The 24,615-nt window shown below is 39.5% G+C and overlaps 1 protein-coding gene across 8 annotated transcripts in view; it reads right to left on the bottom strand.

Annotated features, from left to right (window-relative positions):
• The window catches only part of TULP4 (TUB like protein 4), a 129,623-nt gene that overhangs the window by 89,082 nt on the left and 15,926 nt on the right, over positions 1 to 24,615 (bottom strand). For all 8 annotated transcript variants that reach the window (XM_015858293.1, XM_015858296.2, XM_015858295.2 and 5 more), the window contains one exon: positions 14,432 to 16,745. In XM_015858293.1, the coding sequence (XP_015713779.1) occupies positions 14,432 to 14,683 (252 nt within the window). In that variant the 5' untranslated portion in view covers positions 14,684 to 16,745. The remainder of the gene's footprint in view (positions 1 to 14,431; positions 16,746 to 24,615) is intronic.

The raw sequence follows: 24,615 nt of genomic DNA, 5'->3' as shown, positions 1-24,615 counted from the left end.
TACCAATGCATTTACGCATGAAGCCCTGCTAAATAATCCAATTTGGACGCCAATTAAACTAATTAATTTTGCTCTTCTAGTTTGAAGAAGTAATTTCTTGGTCAAAAGTCTGCAGATCCAACTCAGAAAACACGAGTGATGGGACAAAAGCATCCCAGTGAGTCATAAATAGCACATATCTACTCAGCTCTGCTAATAAGACCCCACCAAGGTTGTGAACCGTATCCTCCATAACAAGATAGGCTTAATCAAACCTAAAATTTACATTTCACAGACAGAAGAGAAGATGCCACACCTTCACACTACGGTCTGAAGCTTCAGTTAAAGCTCAGGCATGGTCACCCACGTGTCCAGGCCTATGTCCAAGTGGCTTCTGAAGATCTCCAAGGAGGAGACCCCACAGCCTCTGGCAGCCTGTGCCAATGCTCCATCACCAGCACAGCACCAAACTGCTGCCTGCTGTTCAGAGGGAGCCTTCTCTGTTTCAGTTTGTACACGCTGCCTCTTAGCACTGTGCACCACTGAGTTCTCTAATGAGGAAAAAAGAACAACTGGACTTCCTGAGAAAGAAAATTTACCACAAGTAAGGCTTTAAGAACCTCATGTGTGTTTGCATCTGAATTTCTTTGCTAAATTCTCCTTTTCTCATTTACCAACGCAATGACTTATTTTAGGTTCTAGTCCTTTAACTACTTTTGAACACTGGCTTTATTTCTATTCTTGACAAATTTCTGTTACTAGAATTTCACTCCTTTATATTTTTGCTTGAGTCTGTATATGTCTCTGTTCCTCACTTACTCCTTGCATCTTAATGTGTTCTCAAGGGAACATGCTAAATTGCAGCATTTCCATATATTTATTTTACTCCATTAAACAATACAGAAATTAGCCATTCAATCTTTCTTATAAAGCGCTTTAAAAAAAGGCTTTCTGTTCTCCAGATGGACATACACATTACTGAATCAAGTGATTTGCCAGCAGGAAACAAAAGTATCGCTCCTATGTTACTGTACCCAGCGTAACAGCTGGGAAGGTGTACAATCCTATCTACATAAAAGCAACAGATGTGAAAAAGAAGCATCCCTCAACACACTTACATCAAAAGTATATTTCCATTAACCCAACAAATGAAGAGTTTCCCTTAATTGTCAGTCCTGTAACAACTCCATCCAACCTTCTAGCAACCAGATAAATAATTTTAGTTTTCTGCTTGATGCAGTTAAAAAAGACATCTCCAAACTGCACAGAATGGAGTTCCTAAGCGCAGGCACATGCCACTCCACCACAAAATCCATTCAGAATTGTGGTTTCTGAAAAAGACAGACTCTGAAAGAATTCAAAGTCTATAATCTGCTCGCCTTGATGCTTTTCTTCCTTAACTCCCCTTGGTAGAAATGCAGCTTCCCTTGGATCCTTTCACAGCATGAGCAAAGGTCCAGCTGTGATACTGGACAGCTCTGAGGAGCCCAAGGGCCAGTGCCATCAGGACAGCCTGTACCCCAAGCACACACATTCAGAGGCTATGCACTTCCAGGAGGGAAACACACCTTGCAGAAAGATTCCACGCAAACCTCTTGCAAGACTTATGAAGATGTGCCCACTACCAAGCAATCCAGCACCTCACAGCAGTAACCTCATTAAGCCAAACTCCTTTTCTCCCATGAACAGACAGATCTGCTCATACAACACTCCAGGTATGCCAATGTGATTTTGTCAGACTGACTCACTTAGCTTTTGAAGCCATTCAGCTTCTTTTATCTGTGTATGTACATGCTGAATCCTTCATGCTGCAAAAAATAAAAAAATAAAAAAATCGTCATTTACCACCACTGTTTTGACAAATATGACATGGAACAAAGAAGTAGGAATCATACTAGAAGTCCATGTCTGGTCATGTATCCATCATCAGCTAAAATGTCCCCCACTAGAGTTGGTTTCAAAGAAACACATCAGCTCTAACTATACTAAGAGGTAATTGTAATTAATACACTGGTCACCATTCACAGCTGTAAGGGGGTGGGAGAAAATAGAAGCCATCATTATGCCAACTGTGTGGGTTTCCATTCCCATTACGTGTAGTTCTTGTGCCTCTGGTCTCAAAATGGATATAAAGCAACTTGAAAACACAATGACAATACAGGTAGAAAACAAAAACACAACTAAAAGAGGCATTTCAAATGTTTGGAACATATTAGGTTCTGTACAAGCTACAAACTAGCACTATTCACATCAGAAAAATAAATCACTATTTATCATGACATAGGCTATCATGTCGATTTATTATATAATGAGTGAACAGGTAACAATCATTACTGCTTTTCCTAGTACAGAAAATGAAGGTCACTGAAAGAAATTAGAAGAACAGATACTCAAACAACAAAAGAACAAATTCTTCCAAAGGTAATTTGCACGATTCATTATACAGGATATGTCCAAATTTTAAACTATGAAAAGTGTAACCGAGTTTATCAGTGCTCTTTCCTTCACACTGGGACTGAGCATTTCCAGAGGAAAGACACAAACATCAGCACATTTGCTCTAATACTGTATTTATGATCCCAATTACTGTGGACTTCAATATCTAGAACTGCATGGTGCCCTGTCTGGTGCCCAAACTGGTGACGTGAAACCACATACTCACTGTAAACACTGCCAGTTGCAATTGCCAGCAGCAAAGCAGGCAGCTTCATGGATACTTGCTTCTACAAGAGTAACAGAATATTCTAAGTTGGAAGGGATCCACAATAATCCTCGAGTCCAGTCACTCTCTCCACACAGTACCACCCAAAATCCAAACCCTAAGTCTGAGAGTGGTATCCAAACGCTCCTTGGACTCTGGTGCTTGGGGCCATGCCCACCACCTTCTGGTGAAGTACCACCTCCTAGCTCTCAGACTGACCCTACCCTGAAGCAACTCCATGCCGTTCCCTCGAATCCTGTCACTGTCACCAGAGAGCAGAGCTCAGCACTGTCCCTCTGCTCCACTTGTATTGCACCACAGAGCCTTACCAGGCCAAATCACATTTACAGTGAATACCCAAAGACCTCGCAGGACTCCTTTCACTGTATCACCACCAGAAAGTCCAAGCATAAATCTCTGGCCCAAACAAATCCTCAAGTAAGCAATGAGAATCCAGCTGGCATGCCAGAAAGTGGAACGGAGCTCCTTCAGAAATATCTAAAGGCTCTGGAGCCCATAATTAGTATTAATCAGACCAGAACAGCAAACACGCTAATCACCAACTAATGCTGAAGAGCTGCTCAAATTCCAAAATGAAAATGGAAACTCCTATGACTATAGGAAAAAAAATAATTTATAAATTGCAGACTGGCAGATAACATGAAACAAACAAACAAAAAGACCTGACCACTGGTATTCCATCTTACCTGAAAGCTCTGAAGACTGTGGTATGTTTCATCACATCAGCATACAGGTACTGTGGGAATAGTTTTCCAAAGTCTCAGTGCAGGTGAAAAGCAGGAGCTGAGAATTGCTAATTACATATGAAGACTACATCTTCCTTTCACACCCCTTTTATATCACATTCCCACACAGCTGAGCATAGAAAGCATCAATCCTTGAGCTCACAAAAGCTACAAGGAAGAGGATGAGTCTTCCCCTGGACACAGTGAGCTCTGATTTATGAAGACAACTGCAGTGACAAAGAGAGCTGCAATAAACTGAGAGCTCTATCTGATGCAATAGAAAATGCTCCTCAATGTTCTCCTTTGCTACATCAATTACTGTATGTTTTATATGAAAAAAGGCAACTTCTTTGCCAAGTATCCATTTCATGCAAAGACACTTAAAAGGAATGAAGGGAAAAAGGCAAGATATGGTAACAAGTAATAACATAAAAACATTTTTAATGTAAAATGGTGCAATTGCAATGGGGTCGGTGAGAGGGAAAGAAAACTACAGGAATGTTACATGAGGAAAACTAGAAGTGGAACTAAAGAGATATTTATTGTTATTATTATTACTACCATTTAAATAAATACCTAAATAGGCCATGTGGAAGAAATAACAGTCAGTAGGAATTCCATAAGGTTGTAACTATGCAAGGCAGAAACCAGAGGTGGGTTGCCAGAAGGTTTAATGAGGGAGCAGCACAGCATTCAGGATGTTTGTTCTAAAACAGGTGGGCCCTAATAAAACAGCACACTGAGTTTTAGGCTTTTCACCAGCTCTCAATCATTCAACCCATCTGGGGACAATGATTTGGCCTAGGTGAAGGCACTGCAGTTCAGATCACAGAACTGGCAATAAACTGAATTTGCCATATCATGGGGTGTTTGGTGTTCTCTACCCACGACAGCTTGCATTTTTGCTTAACATTTCACCATGCTCTTCTTTTCTTGTCCTTTTCTGGCAGCTTCTTATGCAAGTTTTGTTTCTTTCAACAGAGTTATTTTTATCTTTTTTGCACCCCTTGCTTTTGCTCTTTTAGCTGCTACCCATGTTTTTCCTATTCCTCTGAGCAGCTGGGAACAAATCCCTTTGTGGGTGGTTTGCAGGTCTACTGGGCCTGTCCTTGTGCCTGATTTTTTATTTTTTATCCTCTTGCCTGGCTGTGTGCTTCATTTGACAGTTTTACGTAGGGATTTGGTTTTAGAGCTTCATATTCAACCCATGGATGCCTCACAATAGGAAACTTAAGAAATAAGCTAAAATAAATGACATTCAAATTGTTTCACAACACACACGGGCAAGAATAGAGTTGCTGCAATAAGGCGCTTGAGTGATAAATGAATTAAAAAGCCTAGACAAGAGGTAAACATCCAAAGGCGCCATTATCTAATGCCTCTCATCCAAAAGGACCTTGAAGCACTTTATTATTTAGCTTTATTTATAAAGGGAGATCATAAAATAGATTAACATTCTGGAAGCTCTAGCATGCTATTCATACTAGAGTTTGTCACAGACTCAATATTTAACAGCTTTTGGACATTAGGAATGTTGGCATCCTGGTTACTGAGAGATCCTGCCTTGGTCCTTTCTGCTCTTTACTTTGACTCACTCAGTCACTGCCAGGGTCCTTCACTGACCAAAACCCTGCAAAATGGGGGAAGTGAACCCAATTACTCTGCTACAGTCCAGCTGCAGTGCAGAAACCTACCACTGCACACATACACTAGGTTCCCACAACCATGGAAGGCATGCAGTTCAGCCCTGCCAGCAGGCTAGCATGGCTGTGACAAAGCATATAGGCTCAGAATCCATAGCACATTCAAAAAACACAGCAAAGAGAGTATTTATAGTTGAGTAGAAAGACTGGCATCGCTGGTCCAGATACATTGCACCCATCAGCACTGCTTCTGAAACACATGGTCTAAAAAGCCCAGGGGATCACAGCTCGTCTACTGCTCATACATCTTCTGTACAGGATTTGCTAGACCTTCACTTCATACTGGCAACAGAAAGCCTTTAAAAGGCACCTCCAGCTTTAAGGGTGATTCACTTAATAGCAGCAACTGTTTACTGAATATATTTGCTCCCCATGTGTATTCAAATTCACTTCTGGTGATATTCAAAGACAAGAAGTGACCAACAGAGAGTTAACACACTAAAAAACAAGCTTTTGTTGTCCTCAAAACTAAAAGACCATCTCTGATAGTACAGTAGTGCATTACGTCTGCTCAAACCCAATGAAGACACCATGTTGGCACAGAAGCCTCATCTTCATTAACCTACAAAACCTACTGGTGAGAAATAAGAGCTCAGCCCGATTTTTCAGTCTAAGGCGGTATTTGCAGCACCAGAAAGCAAGTTTGTTGATAAACAATTTGTGTTTCTCAAGGGACTTGGGAGTTCATTAAAAATAAGAAACTTCACCCCACATGCTGTCTCACTTTCTCTAGTTTCCAACGCCTACCCTCAGGAGCCACACTGCTGTGCTTTAGATCCAGTTAAACACCTCTGATTCTCACTCTTAATAACCACTGCAGTACAGCAATACATCACAGAATTTTTAAAGAGAGATTTAAGACTCAAGCTCAACAGGACAAGTTAGTCTAACATCTCTAGGATTGGCAGCACTGCACTCAGTTATTAAAAGCTCCCATTAGCAGGAATCATTACATATCCGCTGGGCATGATCTGCGTCACTGGAAGTGTTCTGAAGCTTCAAACAGGCAACTTCTAAGCTGGAGAACTGAATGAACCACAATAAGCTGAGTATAAAACACAAGTTAAAGAAAACCTCCATACTCTGACAGCTATAAACCTTAAGATTCAAGATTTAAAGGTAGCTATGCTGTTCACCAAGGACAAAATTCCCTCAGATTTCCTACATATATGCCACAGAAGCACTGCATTGGTGCCCACATGCTGCAGGGCCAAATCTCGTGACCAATCTCTGAGATGAGTCATGAACATTTATTTTAAAATAACTGGCTCATGAAATCAGATCCTCAAAAGAATAACAAGATGGAACGACAAAAGTAAATCCTTTAAAGAAAAGCTGGCTGTGTATAATGACAGCATCTGAGTATATAAGAAAATGAATTAATACATCTTCACAGTTCTGAAGATGTTAACACCATTACTCCTATTATTCAGAAAAATGAGAAACAGTCTGATTACAGTGAAAAGCCCAGTGAGAATCCAGTTCTCCACAGCAACATTCAGCCACACGACTTCACATCTTCTCAAGCAGTCCTCTGTATCCTTCACTGCATACTTATTGATTTCCAAAGCAAGTAATACAGACTTAGCTCAGGGAACTGTCCCCCATCCACAGGGTACCATTCATCAACCAAGGGAAAAAAAAAAAACAGTATGCAGTCAGATAATTAAAAACTTAATGATAATATGTATGCACCAACACAATAAACAAACTGACATGGTCAATCAGCCGCAGGTAATCCTGACATTTCATAGCTTCTGATAGCTTAATCTTTCTTGCTGATACACAGTGGCTGTCTGCCTAGGCTTTACAAAAGAAAGAAAACCCTTTGTGCTGCTCCTGACATCCATCATCAATCCACAAAATGATGAGCAGCACTGATACCAACTACCCACATTTAACTAACAGCTATTAAAGTTGTCATCTCTGGTTTGGATCACTTGCTACAGAAGATGGATACTCTGACCGTATCTGATAGCTGTGTACAAAACAAAGGGAATTTGCGACTTCAGAACAATAGATCCAATCCCAGGGTCTGACAGAAACTTCTGTTACAAAAGCTGCAGGCTTTTATATTCTATTCCCCCTAGTTATTCCTACGCCTCAAAGCCAAACAGTCCCAAACTCCCATCCAGCCCTTCAGGTTGCTCTGTTCCCCAGGTGTCGCTCATGCCCACCTGTGCCCAAATTCTCTGCTCCATTCCCACACTTACAGATGCTGCTATTTAATTAATCAACAAATAAACAGTTACTTATCAGATCAACACAACAAACTTATAAAAAACAAAACCAAACAAAAGCCCTAACTGGTATAAATAACTACTATCATAATAGATGCTCACCATGTCAAATTCTCTATTTTCCAGCAGTATGGTAATAGTACAGGAAAGCTCAGGATCTCCATAGAGCGAGTAGAAATAATGCTCCAAACTCAGCTGCTACAAATATTTGCACCATTAATTTAAGAATAATACCTTAAAAACAACCTATTTCTAGCACTACTAGTGTTATTAAAGAAGTCAACCTGAGAAACAAGACTGCTTTGGTATTGAAAAATTTTCAGTGTTCTGTCCCAAAGATCACAAAAATAATATCTACAAGGAACTTCAAAATGAAAGCTGCTCCAAAACACTGAGTTTTTATTATCTCATACATGTTCTATTGTTTTCAGACTGATAAAAATATTAAATCTGTGCTTCAGTACAAGGTCTTGCTCACTGCCTTGATAGAATGTCCCAAGTGAAGTAGCAAAACACCTAATACTGCACAGCAATAACGTCCATCTTGGGCATGTATATCAAAAAGCTGCTTCTCATTTGTTTCAGCTATCATTAGTGTTGAATCTTCATGACAACGAAAATGAGCAATCTGTAGGAAAGCAATGCTGAAAGTGCACAAATGCCTATAGGAAGAGTAGGCATTATTTCCTTCAAAGCAAGGCAGCTGAACAAGCTAAATACAATAAGAGAAAGACAGTGTCCTTACTTCTTCACTAGAGGGAACTGAACAGTAAGCTGGCTGAGGGAGGACAGCTTCAATATGGACCCAATAATTCCACAAGTACTACTGGAACTGCTACCACAATTAACCCAATATAACTCCAGTTCCACACAGGGCCTTCACATAATGCTTTGAATACAAATTCAACTGCATTTAAATCAAGAAAATGCCCTTACAGATGCCAAAAGGCCTAAGAATTTGAATAAACAGCACTTACTAAAATGACAAGATTATAATTGAACTCGAGCCCACCCCTTCCACCCCCTTATCTCCCCACCCTCACCCACCCCATCTATACATACCTGGATATACACAAGAAAGCACTTCTCTTATGCACTGATGAACATAACTTATGCTAACCGCTCACTTTATACAGTAAAACAATCTCACTTCAGTACTGGCACACCCTGGTCACAAAGCATATTCCTTACTGAGGCTGTTGTCAGAACAAGTGACAAGTACCCACAAACAGCAGCCATTCCTAGCCACTTAGTCCTCTGTGAGCTTTCAAGAAGACCATATTTCAAGGAACCACATTTTGAGCATCCACTCTTTAGTAAATACAGTTCATTCTACAACAATACATTTTCTTAATTAAGGAGACATTCAACTTAATCACTTGTGTGAGATGGCTGAAAACACAGCTTTCTCACATGCTCCCAAAATACCTTGGAACAGAGGAGGCAGACATTTGTGTACTACCAATCTTATGAAATGCTTCACAGGATCATATCCAATCAAGTGAGGGGAAAGAACAGAGAGTAGTATTACTTCTTATGAGAAATAAAATACCCCTTCACAAGAATTCCCTCTTGTTTTCCTACAAATCTTCCCGTTGTTTCTCAAGGTGAGAAATCATTCCACCTACACTTCTCATTCATGATCCCCACTCAAGAAGATTGATCTCCCATGTTGTAACCTTGATTATCGCCATTATCAACAAGATCTGGCTTATGCAGCAAAGACTCCTCTCGCTTATCAGAATCCAGACCTACCTGTATCCCTTGTAAGCTAAGCAATCCAATATGTAATCAGCAAACCTTTTACCAATAGCAGAAAGTCATCTCATGCCAACTGTATCTTGGGCTGCATTAGCCCTGTGGCAGGGGCTAGAACTGGGTGAGCTTTGAGGTCCCTTCCAACCCAAGCCATTCTGTGATTCTACGATTCCAAGACCCCACACTGCTGATTGTTGTCTCCCTCTGCTTGCCATTATCCTATCTGAAAGCCACATCTGTGGAATTCATTCCTGCCTTCCAATCCTGCCTTAGTACTTATAGACATGGTTTAGTGAGCAATACTGATGGTAGGTAGACAGCAGGACGATCTTAGAGGTCTTTTCCAACCTTAATGACTTTATGATTCCTCAAACCATCAGTGAATGCCAGATCCCCACAGGTTTCCTCAGTTTCACAAAAGCTACTGTTTTTATTTTGGAAGATTGGCTCTACTCCAGCTTCACCTGCGTTTCTCTCCTGTGCATATGAAGGCACACACACACATTTATCCTAGGTAATAATTATCTGCTCCTGTAAATTTCTAGCAATTCTGTCCTGCGTTGGAATATTATATGGATTTATCCTCAGAAAGATAGTCTGTCTCCTCTTGCACATTAGTTTTATCCCACATTTTAGCCAAAGTCAAATGGCTTCTCTCCCCACTTGCATTCCTGCCTGCTTTCAACAGCTCTGTTTTTTGATGCCACTCCACCAGTTCAGATCCAAAGGTTTTCACAAAGACAGATTTCGGTTGCCTGTAGAGAGCAACAAAAACAGATGAGGCTCCATCAACCTGAGAACCTTGTCTTCCACCACCAACCTGAGAGGTCTGTTATCAACCAGAGTGAGTGAGTGAACTGAGCTCCTTCCTGATAGAGTCCTGTCATGAGGACTGCATCAGAGCAGAGACTGCAGGTTGCCCAAGGACAAGTGCTGACAACTTCCTTTTCATCTATTCTATTACATTCTAGATATTCTTGACAAGCAATTACTTGGTGCTTTATGTTCAATTATATTGTGAAATGTTTATAGTTTGTAATGGGTATCTTATCTGTTCAGACTATCTCTAATTTGATGAATTCCTATGGGAACAGTTTAAAGCAAGGCAATGTCCTTAATGATTATTATGGCTCAGAAATTGTATCGTAAAACCTGATTTCTCCACTATTCAGATGCTCATATGCTCCTGCAGCTATGTTTATGTATGCAAGGCTTTCAGAACAACATACTGACTTGTGACTTTCTTTATTCGGGTGCTCATATGCCAACAGTCAATAGTTATCTCACTTCTTCACTTCAACTAGAGAGACAGCAACGAAAGACTTTTTGTATGCCATGGAACATATTTAAGCTTCATCAAGAATTTGATTTAGAATTAATGATTTTTAAAGACCGCTAAGGGAAAAAAAAAAAAAAAAAAAGTACCAAAAAATGTATTTTAGCTTTTAGAAAGCCTGCATTAAGAAATTAAAAGTGCACAAGCAACCAGCTTAAACCCAAAGAAAACAGTTCAAAAAGGTGTAATCAAGTAGTCTATATGAAACCTCAGTGTCTTTGTCCTTCCTGAAAGTAAGTACTGAGAATAGCCAGGTAATAGGAGTCATAAAGCAGAAGTCAACATCCAGCTCATACAAACAGGATCCACTCCCCAACAGGACCCTTCTCACAGAAGCACTAATTCTGTCTGTCTCTGCAGTGGTTGGTTTTTTGTTTTGTTTTGTTTCATAGCTACAACAGTTTGAAGATGGAGGAAGGGCATGGTTTGTAGACAGATTTCACAACTTTTATTCTATTCACTAGCAGGGTTGTAAAAATCAGGCAAGCTTTCAGAAATACAAGTCCTTTCAGCACCGCATATGCCCAAAAGCTTGTTTTACTTCTCCAATTACACTAGCTTGCCTTAACAAAAAGATAACGTTTCTGCCTCTAAAACTTGTCCTGTCTTTTCTGTGCAGACAGGAAAGCAGGAGAGATCTGCAGTACCACTGCAGTTTACATCAGCATGTGCCTTGTACCACGGAGGAGCCTGTAGCCAAAAGGCATTGCTACAGCATCTCTTTACCTCAAGATTTCTTAAGCATCCACAAGTTACAGCTCTTCCAGAAGGCAATGACTGATCCCTATGCTGTCAAGACTTCTTTTTTAATCATAAATCACAGTAAAGAATCAAATGTCAGTTACAATTAAAATATATATATTTATCTATAGTTTTTTCCTATTTTCTTACCAATAGAACTACAAACCAACAAACACTGCTAAAAAGGTTTATTTGTTTGTTGTTTTTATTTTTAATGGACCTTTGGAAAGAGTCTGTGTTGCCAGAATCATTCAGAACTTTCACACACAACTCCAAAACCGTGGACAGAAAAAAGGGAAAGAATTCTTTTTAACAAAGGAGAGAGGACCTGTATCCTCCTTTTACTCTAGAACAAACCCAAGTGCTGTCCAGAGACTTCCATGAAACAATGCAGTATGGGGAGCAATAATTCTTGATTTTTATTTACTTTTTCTAAAGGACTGGGCTCTTTTGAAAAGCTGCAACTGAAAATAATTCACTGTACAGCCCAGCTGAGATATGTTTACAACCCTTCCCACTTCTAAATCCCATGCTAAAGCAAACAGGGTGCTTTTTGCAGTTACAGTCATGTACTTGGACAATCCAAAAAGATTAAACAAATGAGCAGTTTACGATTACAGTTAAAATTGCTATGCATACTCTCTAATCTATTCAGTAGGTTACTTAATTCACTGCATCAGAATTTGCATATTCTTGTGCCACTTCTTAAACATTTATTTCAGTCCAGAAACTAGCATACCAAATCTTACTAAAATATATCAAAGATTATATGTTAGTTAGCACAATGAAAAATAAACATACGCAAAACAGTTTTCAAAACACTAATAATTTTAAAAACATCAAGTGCCATAGAAGCTATTAGCTTCTTAATACAAAAGAAACCCATTAACAGAACACCTACATCAGCACCATCCGACCGATTTGATTTACAGGCATCTTTCACTGGAAGATAAGCATCCATTTTTATTAGAATTCTGAGCATTAGGATAATGAAAATCAAGGCTATAAATATTATCCAAATTGTAAAAAGTATCTATCACAAAATGCAGCATTTTCGCACCCTGACGTAGAACAAACGGAATATGCTTATTTTAATCCCTCGCTCTTCTGAAGAAACAACAAAAACATCAGGACATTAATTAAAATATTATAACAACCACATCCTAGCTTCCAATGCTAGTAACCAACCTTGAAGTAATTGTACAAACACAACCCTGGCTCAGGTTACCAAGCACTTCGGTCACAATTATTGTCTCATGCGATGAATCATGCAAGTCCACCACTGTAATGTGCCTGCCAGGAATTCAGTCTCTTCATTCTTACTCGTTCTGATATGCTGGAGGCATTGCTTCTACAAACAAAAAAGGAGCTGTGTACCAAAAGGTGTCAGGGAATCTTTTCAGCAATCATAAAAACACTGCAAAAATACATGACTAGCATCTACCTTCATGACCTGCTTAAAAATAGACTCATGTTCTTGCCCAAAGCACAGTGCAGCTTTACCTTTACCAGATTTTCACAACTGAAATACGCCGTACTGCTCTGCCTGCAGCATATCGCTTATTATATCCCAAACGGAAAGCTTCTAGCTTCTGCATTTTCACCTCTCCTGCTCATTCATTAAAGCACTTTATGCTTTATAACTGAAGCACACTGATATTAAATCAGGAATGTAAGTGAGAAAAATGATAAACTTTGCTTGTCACAATAGCAAAGCCATTCCAACATTTTCTTTAAAGAATCTTTCAACACATAAACATAGAAGGATAATATCTTCCTAAGAAACAGTCTTCTCGTCCATTTCACTATTTACTTTTCACCAGTAACAAACCCAGCTTTTCAGTTTCATTCCCTACCAAACTAGTAGGATTATCCTCTAAGAAATAGGACAGCGCTCAGTAAGTCCAGTGAAGTGTGGTACAATGCATCATCTTTTAAGTACAAGCTTTCCTTCGTGCCAATGCTAAAAAAAAAATCTATAGGCAGCCAAAGACTCACCACAAAGCTGGCTGCCTGAAAAGCCATTCCCTTCTTCTTCAAGAATGATACAATCGAGACCATCATATCAGCCTTGTAGCCCCACACAGAGACGTGAATGGGTATCCTCTTATTCTAGTCCTTCACACAATTGCTCCTAACCAGGAAGATCTCTAGAAACACAACCTTTTTTAAAAAATTATTTTTATTATTATTAATAATAGGCTTGGCCCAACATAATTTAAAAGCCCAAATCCCAACACTTTCACACAAAACATTCTCATTTGAGACTCTTGTGCCAATCACTGTCTGGGGAAAGGAGGTACAAGTGGCACAACTCAATCCACGCAGCAATACCGTGACCCAGAAAAAGAATTTTATGACTGACTGTGTAAATGCAGCTAAATTAACCAGAACCAGAGGGCAGCACGCACATCAGCAACTTTCTCACTTAACTGGCACGTATTAAGCCTAGCCCCATAGCTTCATGTTCCGCAACAAGACTTCACATTCCCATTAGCAGCACTTCTTTTGATGCTTCCCAAGACATGTATTAAGCAAAAGCAGTAAAAGAGATGTTCACAGAGCAATTAAAGAATGCAGAAAAATTAAGAAATGGTCATGTTATCTCACATTTAAAAAAACCAACCCCAATATGCAAATGAAAGACATACTGATAACTCAAGATGGCCCAAAGCAGATTGATGGATGCAAACACCACTCTTTCCCTTGGGGAAAGTTGCCCCTGCATTATTTATAGAACTTCAAACAAATACGTACATGAATTTGTCATTTACCTGTAACAATCTACATAATATACAAAACACTCCTGCCTATACATGTTTGTGCACAGACCTACATGTCATTGTCACCTGTTGCAGAACAGTCCGGTCTACAATGTCATAAAAACTATCAGGCTTTGCTTAAGCAACTCTTTCACCCCTCCGCCTTTCTATTAGTCTTCCAAGACAGACCCTAATAGCATATAAAAGCTGTCAGCCATTCACAGCTTTTAAAATTCTGACATGCATTTGTTGAACTTGCAGGAAACTGGGCCAATTCCAGATCCATTTTCAAAGAACATCCTCACCATAAGCCTTGTGCTTTACGGTTTACCAAAAAGAACTCCAAACACATCTGGATTAGTCCTGAGCCTCCTCCATTCTCCCCCACCACATTACAAGCAGAAATACCACAAAAGAATTAACGTCATCATTTCCAAAGCCAATCGTAACACACCGTTTGCTTACCTCGCTGTTGTGGCCCCTCAAATTGAAGTTGATTCTCTGAGGGGTGTTCCGGTCCCTCCTGCAATGGCTGGAAGTAAAAGTGACGCCTACAACTCCTCTGCCATTGCCTGTTGCCAACCAGCCTTCCTCATAGTACCGTCGCCTGCACACGGGCTTCTCCTTCTCACTTTTGGGAACTCTCCCTTTCCAGGAGAGGCAGAGGATGTTGGAGTCGCTGCAAAGAACAGGCCCATGTTCCACTGCTGCATACATGCTTTTTAAATATTTTATTTTTTGACATAGGAAAGTAATGTGTCTAGCGCACAAAATTTAAATCAATTTTTTTTTTGTTTTTTGTTTTTTTGTTTTTTTATTGATAAGACTGACCTGGGATAGATCATTGAAAGGGAGGAGGATGGGGTCAGTGTTTATAAATATCCACCAAATGCATAGTGAAAAAATTCCTCTATAAAAGATGATGGCAGTTGGCTAAGAAAAAGTAACACTTAAAAAAAAATTCAGGTTCATTTTTTGTTTGCTTTTGAGTCTGTAGAGTGAGGGTGCACTTATCCTTTGGAGAGACAGCTACTTCATAAGAGGCGCTCGAGAAATGATTTAAATCATCTTTTTGCTCAACTTGATATAATCTTTATACAGCCTGAGATTCCAGTTTAGCGTAATGCAATTCCAGAGACAAAGAGTTGCAAACGTGTAGGTTTCAGGTAACTCAAGGCTTTTAAGATATCCTTCAGTCATATTTTCTTCAAAAGTTCAGTTGCAGAAATTTAAACACACGCAAATACATATGTATATATATGACATTCATCTTTTCCAAGCTGCCCTCTGGCATATCTTTTCCATCTGACGTATTTCTGCTGCTAAAGCTTAAAGAGATTGCATAAAGGGAAAAAAAGGCACACAAACCGTGCGAAACGACAGACCCAGACTTGTGCAGGCACTGGTGTGCCAGGCCAGATGGGAAATCCCTCTTGGTACTGAACCGCTTGTTGGATTCAAACGTTTTTGCAATCCAAAGCCAATCCAATTTTCATTGCAGCACTTTTTTTCCACCAGAGACTCAACAGAGCCTGAACCATTTATCACGCTATCTTGCCTGCTTTCCCACTTTTTGCTGCCACACACGAATGACAAAGAAGCCCCCTCTTCATTTATAGCGGAATCAAAAACGCTCCACAGCTTTTAGCTTTTAAAGCAGATAAGTTTGCCTCAGGTGAACCATGAAGTTCTCTCTCTTCCAAAACAGGTTTAAATGTCAAGCTGTTTTTCCTTTACTTTTCCCTTTTTTCTGCTACAAAGAATCACAGACTTTTCATCCTACCAAAAACAAATGCCAGAATTAAAGCACATCAAGTAAGCAATCTTTCAAAATCTTCTAAAATTCAAGGAAGGAAGAAACATATTCATCTAAAAAAGAAAGAGAAGCAGCATTAAAAATCTGACTTCCTGGTTTCACTATTTCTCCATGTATTTTCCTCGCTTGTTTTATCGGATCTTTCCTTCTTGATGCTTGTCTACAGCACAGATTCATAGTTCCAGACACAACATTTGCAGCTGTACAAGAAGGAAACATATGAAGTATTCCAATCGTTTTATTTGAGAAACATTTATGAGCTCAATTAATTCATACGTATATCACACTATGTGAAAAGAGGAAAAAGGAGAGGGAGAAAGAATATGCAAAATGATGACCTGGTTAACTCAAAAAGGATGATGAGGATTCTTCAGTTCAATGCCCAGACTTGTCCCATAGTTCCTCAACTTACTTACTTTCAGTCATCATAGCTCAACATATAGTCACAATTTATTAGTCCATTCAGAAACTACTGAGCCCAAAGCATACTGTGCCAAAGATGATACATTATGCCCCTGCAACAACAAAATCACTTTCCTCCGCCCTCAGTATTCTTATGTTTCTCTCACAATTATTGATTTAGATTGTGGAGGTATTTCTTAGGCTTTTTCTGTGTGGAGGGTGTTTTTTTCTTCCTCTTCTTGCAAACTTTTTTCACTTGTGAAGACCGTGTAGTAAGTCGAATATTACTGGCAGGTGTTTTTCCATGGGTTGCCAATTCCTGTGCTGTAAAGGTGCTCCATCTGGTACTTAAATTAATTTTCATCAATTGCAAAGCTCTCAGGAATACGTGAAAGTCAGTCTAGGCAATGACAAAAACATGTGCGCTTTCATGTACATGCGGTACATACACCAGCTGGGTGAACCTGGAACTCAGAGCTGCAGCTGCCCTCTCAGCTTAGATGTGGTAACCTTGTGAGGCGCCCGTCACTCAAAGCTTGAAATCTCTGCGTTCTTCCAACTCTGCAAGACAAAATGCACACAACACATACATAAGTGAAAAAATAGGAAAGCAAGCCACAAAACAATTTAGAGATATAGGAACTACTGTGATAACAATCAGAACATGACATCTAAGCATTTTATATAGAACTCCGGTGGCGCAGTGGTAGGAATGCCACGTTGCAACACCGGGGCCTGGGTTCAAATACCCCTGTGGCGCAAGTGGTAGAAGTGCTGCTCTGCTACACAGAGGCTCGAATCCCAGGGGTTGGACTCGATGATCTCTAAGGTCCCTTCCAACCCGCACAAGACTATGATACTTTTTTATGGACTGGAATTGCTGGGATAAACTCCTAACAGAGACTCCACAACTCTGTGGAGTGAGGGCTGGAAAGGGAGGTATCAGTGACAGAGCAACACAGAGTTAGATCCCAAGGGACTAAACAAGAACCACAGACTGACTGAGGTCAGCAGAGACGTTTCTGTGTCCATCCAGCCCAACCCCAGCTCAAGCAGGGACATCCAAATACATCTGAAGCACATGCATATGCAGAGTTATTGCTCCCATACAGTTGTTGCTAAAGAGATCTCATTTAAAATAAGAATTGCATCAGTCGCATTTATCAGCACTGTAAAAATAGGCTTGCCTACATGACACGTAACATTGTACTAACCTCACTTTCCGAGCAACTAACCACTTTTTTTCTGTCAAGCATGGATGTACCTATAACACTTTAAAACATCTGTATCTACAGACATAGATAGCAAGGCAAGGCCATAGGGTAGTTCACAAAGCAGTCAGGAAAACTGTCCCTGAGGTCTGGTGAGTTACTACTGGAACTTCTCAGCATTACAACTAAACAAGATATAAAAATAATGGCTACTACCATTTTGTTTCATCATAGCCTGGCTTTGAACAACCTTTGTATGCAATTTTTGTCGTCATTCACTGCATAGAAAATCAACAAGTTGGAGAAAAGGACCCTTCTCTGCATCTTGGATTACCCACGGTCATCTGAGTCTGATTTATGATCAGTTTAAGGATTAGAGAAACAAAAAACTTCTCTTCTTAAAAATATTCTAACTGCATTAGGAAATCTGGACAGGCAGAGATGAAAATATCTAACTACAGAAGGAACAGTCAGTCATTATTCAAATATCTCTTTCTCAATAATGTCTTGACTACATGACCAAATTCATATTTAAATCAGTGAAGGTCAGCACCTCCTTTATGTTGTACTTAAATTCAGTAGACAAGATTAAAAAATACCTTTAAGACTGTAATTCAAAGTGATAGGCTGAATTAAGATTACATACATATTAAGATTTAATTCTTCCCACTCTCTTCTCCTTCATTTCCATCTGCTGAATATTTCCTAAGAAGTAACCTAATTAGAAGACTCAGAGGCAAGTCTTCCCCCAGGAAAATCAGTATCTGATTTAGACATACGCACTATTTTTCTTGTGCCCTTACAGCAGTCCCATAATCCTGCTCTCCTCTACAAGTCTAAAACAACCTTTTTGTCTTCTTTTTCTCCTCCAAGAAACACAAATGGTAACTACCTCTGTTGCAAGGCATGTGGAAGAGCTGAGGATAAAACGCCTCGTATAAGAGCTAGCTGCTACTTCAGTATAACCTTAGCACTAGTCTGAATGCAGATTGGGCTATGCATAAAACAAGAATTTAGCCTTTCAGATCAAACTTTCAAGCTGAAGTTCTAACCATAGGTTTATGCACATATTATCAAGCTTTATGCACATATTCCTTCGGACTGGGGAAGGTGCTCATCATGAAAGTTCACTGGATCAGGAAGTAGCTGTTTTGAAATAACTTACTAGTGCTATTTGGACACTAAATATCAACAAAATGCAGTAATGTAATTTTTCTCTCATTTAAAGAGCAGTTTAAAATTTCTTTGTTCTGGAAGATGCTACTTGAGCCCATGCTCTAATACTACTCAAAAGCCCAGTGATGTAAAATTAGGTAGTTATCTAATGATACAAAAAATATTAGACCTGCAACACTGGAAAATGGATTATTTTGTTTTGCTATGCAGTATAGCTCTTCTTGAATGCAAAACCAGCAGCAAGTTATGTTCTGACATTACAGGAATGAATTTAAGTATTAATTTAAGGCAGGGAAGAAAAAAAGGTTATTAGCAGTGGCTCTCCTACTTGTGTCAATATTTAACCCAATGTAACTCCTAAGTGTTTCCATTAGCTTATATAAGTGTTAAGCTAGTTAGACAACCAGAAAAATATTTGCTTGTTTTCATGCATCTTTCATTGAGGTGTCTCTTTTTTGTTGACAGAAAGAAGTCACGCACAGCCAAGTGTACCAATACTGCAGCAAGCTCTTCAGCATTTTATGTTTATTCAAAACCCCACTCTTCACAGCTTAGAGTAGGGTATCTGAAGGTGAGACTACAAGGAGATTGGGAGGGAAAGAAAAGCAGAGAAGGAAAAAAGAAAATGCAAACAAGTACACAGTATTCTAAATTATTCATTATCTTCCAAAATAAATAAACAAATAAAAGACTCACAGTAGCCTGCATTTTCAAGATCCTGACCATGCAAAAAACTGTAAGCTACAGAGTCTTTGAAGAGTCGAGCTACCATATTTCAGGCTTTTTTAGCCTAAGCAATTTTCTCCCTGCCATGAGGTCAAAAGAAACAGCAGTTTTCCCCTCACACGTACGAAGGGAAATATGTATACCTCTATCAATGAAGGCTGCAAGACCCCTGGGTAAGGGAAGAAGACCTGTTCTGAAGGATCAAACCACAACTGGTTCTGCACAAGCTGATGGCAGATGATCCCACCAGCTATCAAATAGTGGTTATGGGATTAACCTTCAAGGTTACTGCTAAACAAAATACTACACAAATGGTGCTTCTCATAACACAGACACTCTATTCCAAACCATACACTACAGAGCTAGAAGCTAGCCAGGCAGAACACCTTTTGTTTACGTAATCCAACTTACAAAGCAACATAAATTACATAATCTTATTCAAGTGGAACAAAAATTATCAAAATGAACTACTCAGTTCCTAAGGGACTAAGGTAAGATAACTGGTTTGCGGAGAAAAAAGCACCAATTCTGTAGGGGAAAATATATATATATATATATATATAATTTTGACCTGAGCAAGTACTGGCTTCCATTCACTCATCTCCTCCAATTATCTTTGTTTCATTCACCTTCTGTTGTACTACAAGTCACTGAGGTTCCCATCCTTCTTTAATATTACAGAAAAACATGCAGTTTGGAGAACATCATTCTAAATGAATACCAGTAAGGCTGTAAAGCCCTTCTTCATGCCAAGAAAAACAAAAAAGTTAGAACAAGCTTAATTTGTTTTCTCTTTATTCCTAAATGGCTCTCTCCATAAATTTCATCCTTCTGCAATTCTACAAGTTCCTCCCCTGCTCCATGGCAGCTGTATGGCCTGGGCAGGACAATCAATCGTGCTAATCTGAGACATAAAAACATCAGTAAACCCATCAGAGCTGCACAGAAACAGGCAAGCAACAATGGCATAATGCCAGCTACTGCAACCATAACTGCCACTGCATTAATACAGATGTTGTAATGTCACTCATATATGGCTATACATTCATAAGAAAATGAGACAGAAAATACATCTGTTGGCATATGGAATGAAATGAAGCTTACATTAGCAGCTGCTCAGCAGATATCCATTATGAATATTGACAGAACTTATTTCAACACAATATTCCAATAAAGAAACACCATTAAAATGCCTTCAAGAAAGCTGCTATCAAGAAAAACACCAGTGGTCTTTAAGTAAACTGGCTGAAGCTATTAATTGGGTGTTGCCAAATTTACATGTTTTGGAAAAGGATGTGGCCTGGAAATATGGAAGGCAGTAAATTGTTGAAGTCCAGCCTAAGGAAGAAGTGAGGTAAACAAGCTGCTACACTGTCCACGGGGAAAAGAAACTGGAAGAAGCCTAGCACCCTTCCCACCAGACAGATCAGCAAGCTGATCTAGCTGAAAACACATCCTCCAAAACCAGCATCTAGTTTCCGCCTGGACAAGCTGCCTTACATCAACTGAGCACATGCAAGCACTGCAGGGCTCTCCCATGCCACACAGGGCACAGAGTGAGAGGTGAGCCCACATGGCACTAAGCTGAAGGTGTATTCAAAAGCTTCTCCTTTTTTGCTTGAAACTGAATCAATCCTGGTGCAGGCCCAGTATGGTCCCGCACTCAGCAGTGTCAGCAAAACTGTGAAGGTAGTGGAGCTGTACAGCACAAGTGAGAAACAGGGAAGGAGAATTCATGAACAGAATTGCTATTTGAATGCTTTCTAGGGTAAAATTTGGGCTTCATGTTTCTGAACCCAATGTATTGCCCTCAGATAAGAAGAATGAAAAGCTTATCTCTAGGGGTTCACAAGGCCACCACAATGTTCTGGAGCAAAGGCTGGGACACATGCCACGCTTTCAGATAACATGGAGTGGGATGAAACACCTCAGAAGGAGGTTGAAAGAGCTGTTTCAAAGAAGAAAAAACACACTACCTCTGTTTTAATAGTGGAAAATTACAACACTGAAGCACACATTCAAAATCCTTAGAGCTGAAAAGAAATGTAGCACGAACAAGAAAGTCCTTTCACTTACAGGTATGAATCTTCTCTCTCAAAAAGGGGTCAAAATCCTCACAGCACAGAGAACATTTGTACAATCCATATTTCAGGGGACACTGACTTAAAAATCAACTGAGTCTTGTTAATGACATTGAAAAATGTTCAGCAGAGCCCCAGCTCTTACCATCTCTTTTCCACTGAACTGAATGCACTGACCTTGCCTGTAATTACAGCACAATTCCTTTCCCTGAGGAACACTCTGCAGCCTGCAAACATCCCTGGAGCCTGCAGCAGCTCTGTATAGCTCCTAATTATCTCCGAAATCTGTCCACGGGCTCTCTTAATACTTTCTTATGAACTTACATTGAAGTTTTGCTATGCTCCCCCAAAATCCCAGTATACCCTTGTATGTGACACAGACTGCAACACTGCAAATAATTTTTAAAGCTTAAAAAAAAAAAAAAAAATGGGAAATGAAGGAGGAAAACAGAAGGCACCGGTTTTCAGAATTCAGAAGAGCCTCACCTTAAGAATTATTTCTATTGGACAGCAAGGATATTTCAGTCAGAAATTTGATAAACAGTGGGCAACTACTGCAGAGCAGCATGGGCACAACACACAGCAGCAGGGCAGGACACTGGGTCAGGTTTCACAGTCTTTGGGTTCGGGGAACAGGAACTTAGCTCTAGTCTTGCCTGTCCCCCAGTTGTGCCACAACCAAAGGTTTCAGCCTGTGTTGGAGGACTTGCGTCCACCTCACAAAAGCACTGCTTGCAGGTCTAGGTGCAAAGGAGGGGATACATATAAGACACACAGAGCTAAGGAACAGCTACATGTCTCTCCCATACCTGTTCCCTTTTGTTTCAAGCACAATGTTTTTCTCCTCAAGGAAGTCTGCGCAAAGCTGTCTATGTTAAAAGAATATTGTGTCACGAAGACAGATTGAAAGACTGATTGCCTTATTGCAACCTTGAGAAGCGAGTTGCTATAGAGGCCTCTCTAGAAGTTGAGAGCTTTAAATGAATGCTCTCAACAAAGCAAAGATTTGTGTATGGAAGTGAGTCATTACACTAGCAAGTCTTAGAGGGCATCAGATCAGCTGTGCACATGTGCCCAGGGTGGTGAATGCTGGTTTTGAGTGGATCAGTCTGTATTAATGTGACAAGCGTTGACTGGTCCTCTATAAAACAGAGGCGAGGAGGCCAGAAAGAAGCAAGCATTCCCTACGCACGGTAACACCATGCTGGATATCTGCCAGAGGCAGAAGGGAAATGGTTTTAAACTAAAAGAGCAGACATTCAGATTAGATATTAGAAGGAAAATTTTCATTCAGAAGGTGGTGAGGCACTGGCTGCCCAAGAGGAGACATGGGTGCCCCACCATCCTGGAAGCACTCAAGGTTACATTGGATGAGGCCCTCCAACCTGCTGGTGAGTGGCGGCCCTGCCCACAGCAGAGGGCTGGGGTTTGGTGTGATTTAAGGTTCCTTATAGCCTAAGCCAGTCTATGAATCTATAATACACACTTTTGTGAACTGGCACAGCAGCCTTGTGTTCAAATATTTTTGTTTTGTAAAGCTCTTTGCAATTATGATTTGCTTTTCACCCTGGCTAACACCTCCTGTTACACACTTAAAACATTTAGACTCATAAAACAAAAATTTCAAGCTGGGATAAGACATCACAGTATAGCACATTACGAACAACTCTATCATTTAAAAAAGTTACAACAATGACTCTAAACTTTGTTTATAAAATTCATTTTTACATTTAATTACATGGATATACCCATTTTTTAACATCCCAAGACATCCATATTTCATGTAATTTGTGTACCTGCAGTTACCAGATCACGCTTGTTTCTGTTCACAGTTGCAAAGCTATGGAAAATGTCCTTCCTTTTAACAAACACTCACATTTCACCAAAAATGAAAACAAATGTTATAGACTGACTTTTTTTAAGTAGAAGCAATATTTCTCAGTGCTTTGTAGCTAGCGCTGATATTTATTTCCATTTGTTTTCCCACAGAAGTTATGAAAGTGCCAACTTGTTGAAACCAATTATTTCCCTTATTCAATCCAAAACTCTCAATACCTTTCAGTATTTTTATCTAATCTATGCTTGCGAGATTTTCTGTTAACGCTCAGTTTCAGAATCCATGAAGCACAAAAATCCAGAGGAAAGACTCAGCAGCTAAATCCACTGCCTCCAGATACAGAAGATAAATACACCTGCAGAGCTAATGTACTCACGTGCACACAGAAATAAAGCAATCCATATTACACAGGAGAAAAAACACAGACATTCTTCAATTAGATTTTTTTTCTTTCCCATTTCCATGTGTAATCTGCTGCCTTTACCGAGGAGCACAAGGATCCTCAGATCAACAAGGTGAACTTTTCAAAACCGCCAGGAAAAAGACTGACTCAACTGAAGAATATCAGCTTCATACACTTTTTCTGCTTCATTATGAAGAAAGGAATTTGGGGGAGTAATATGATGGCATTTAGTAAATGAAGTACATGCACAAAGGTTGGTCTTTTTCACTACTATTTTTCTTTTCTCTTTTTGAATGTGACAGTAAATTCCTTAGGATTACACCCTGGTTGCAAATTCTAGTCAAAAGCAACAATAAGGTAAAAGGAATATGAGGACATTTCATAAATAACATAATTTTGATCTGAAATTTTAAAGCCATCTTAAAATCAATGGCTTTTTTTTTCCCTTCCACACCTAGAATTACTATATTCTTAGACAAACTAAAATTAGTACAATAGCTTTTCCATTTAATAAGTACTTCACAAAGTAGCTCTACATCTGTATAAAACATAAAACTTACTACACTCTTTTTTTTCTTCTGCATAATAAAATAGCGAAAAGCAGAACAACCCAAGGAAAAAATCTGCTAACACAAACTACTACCTTGACTGCTCCCTCTCAACATCTATACTGTGTGTTTCTCTTCTATACATCAGTAAGTCTACTTATAAGCTGCCAACGAAAACGCTGCTGCTTTTTCTGGTAAGCAGCTTGGCAAGGTAACATCTTAATCTCACAGTGTCAGTGGTCCCCTTGAGCTCACAAAGTCTGTTAAAACAAATTACATGAAAACATATGCAGGAGTTCAATTCTATCGCTTAAGAGGATTTGTACATCCCAGTTTCTTTTGAGATTCGGGGAACATAAGATGGTATACCATTTCAGTACCTAATGCTGTTACAAAACCCTAATAATTTCTCCATAAACTACTATTTACAGACCACAGAATAACAGGAG

This window comes from Coturnix japonica, chromosome 3 (assembly GCF_001577835.2).
Source record: "Coturnix japonica isolate 7356 chromosome 3, Coturnix japonica 2.1, whole genome shotgun sequence".
Classification (NCBI taxonomy): domain Eukaryota; kingdom Metazoa; phylum Chordata; class Aves; order Galliformes; family Phasianidae; genus Coturnix; species Coturnix japonica.
This window is presented reverse-complemented; position numbering and strand designations above follow the sequence as displayed.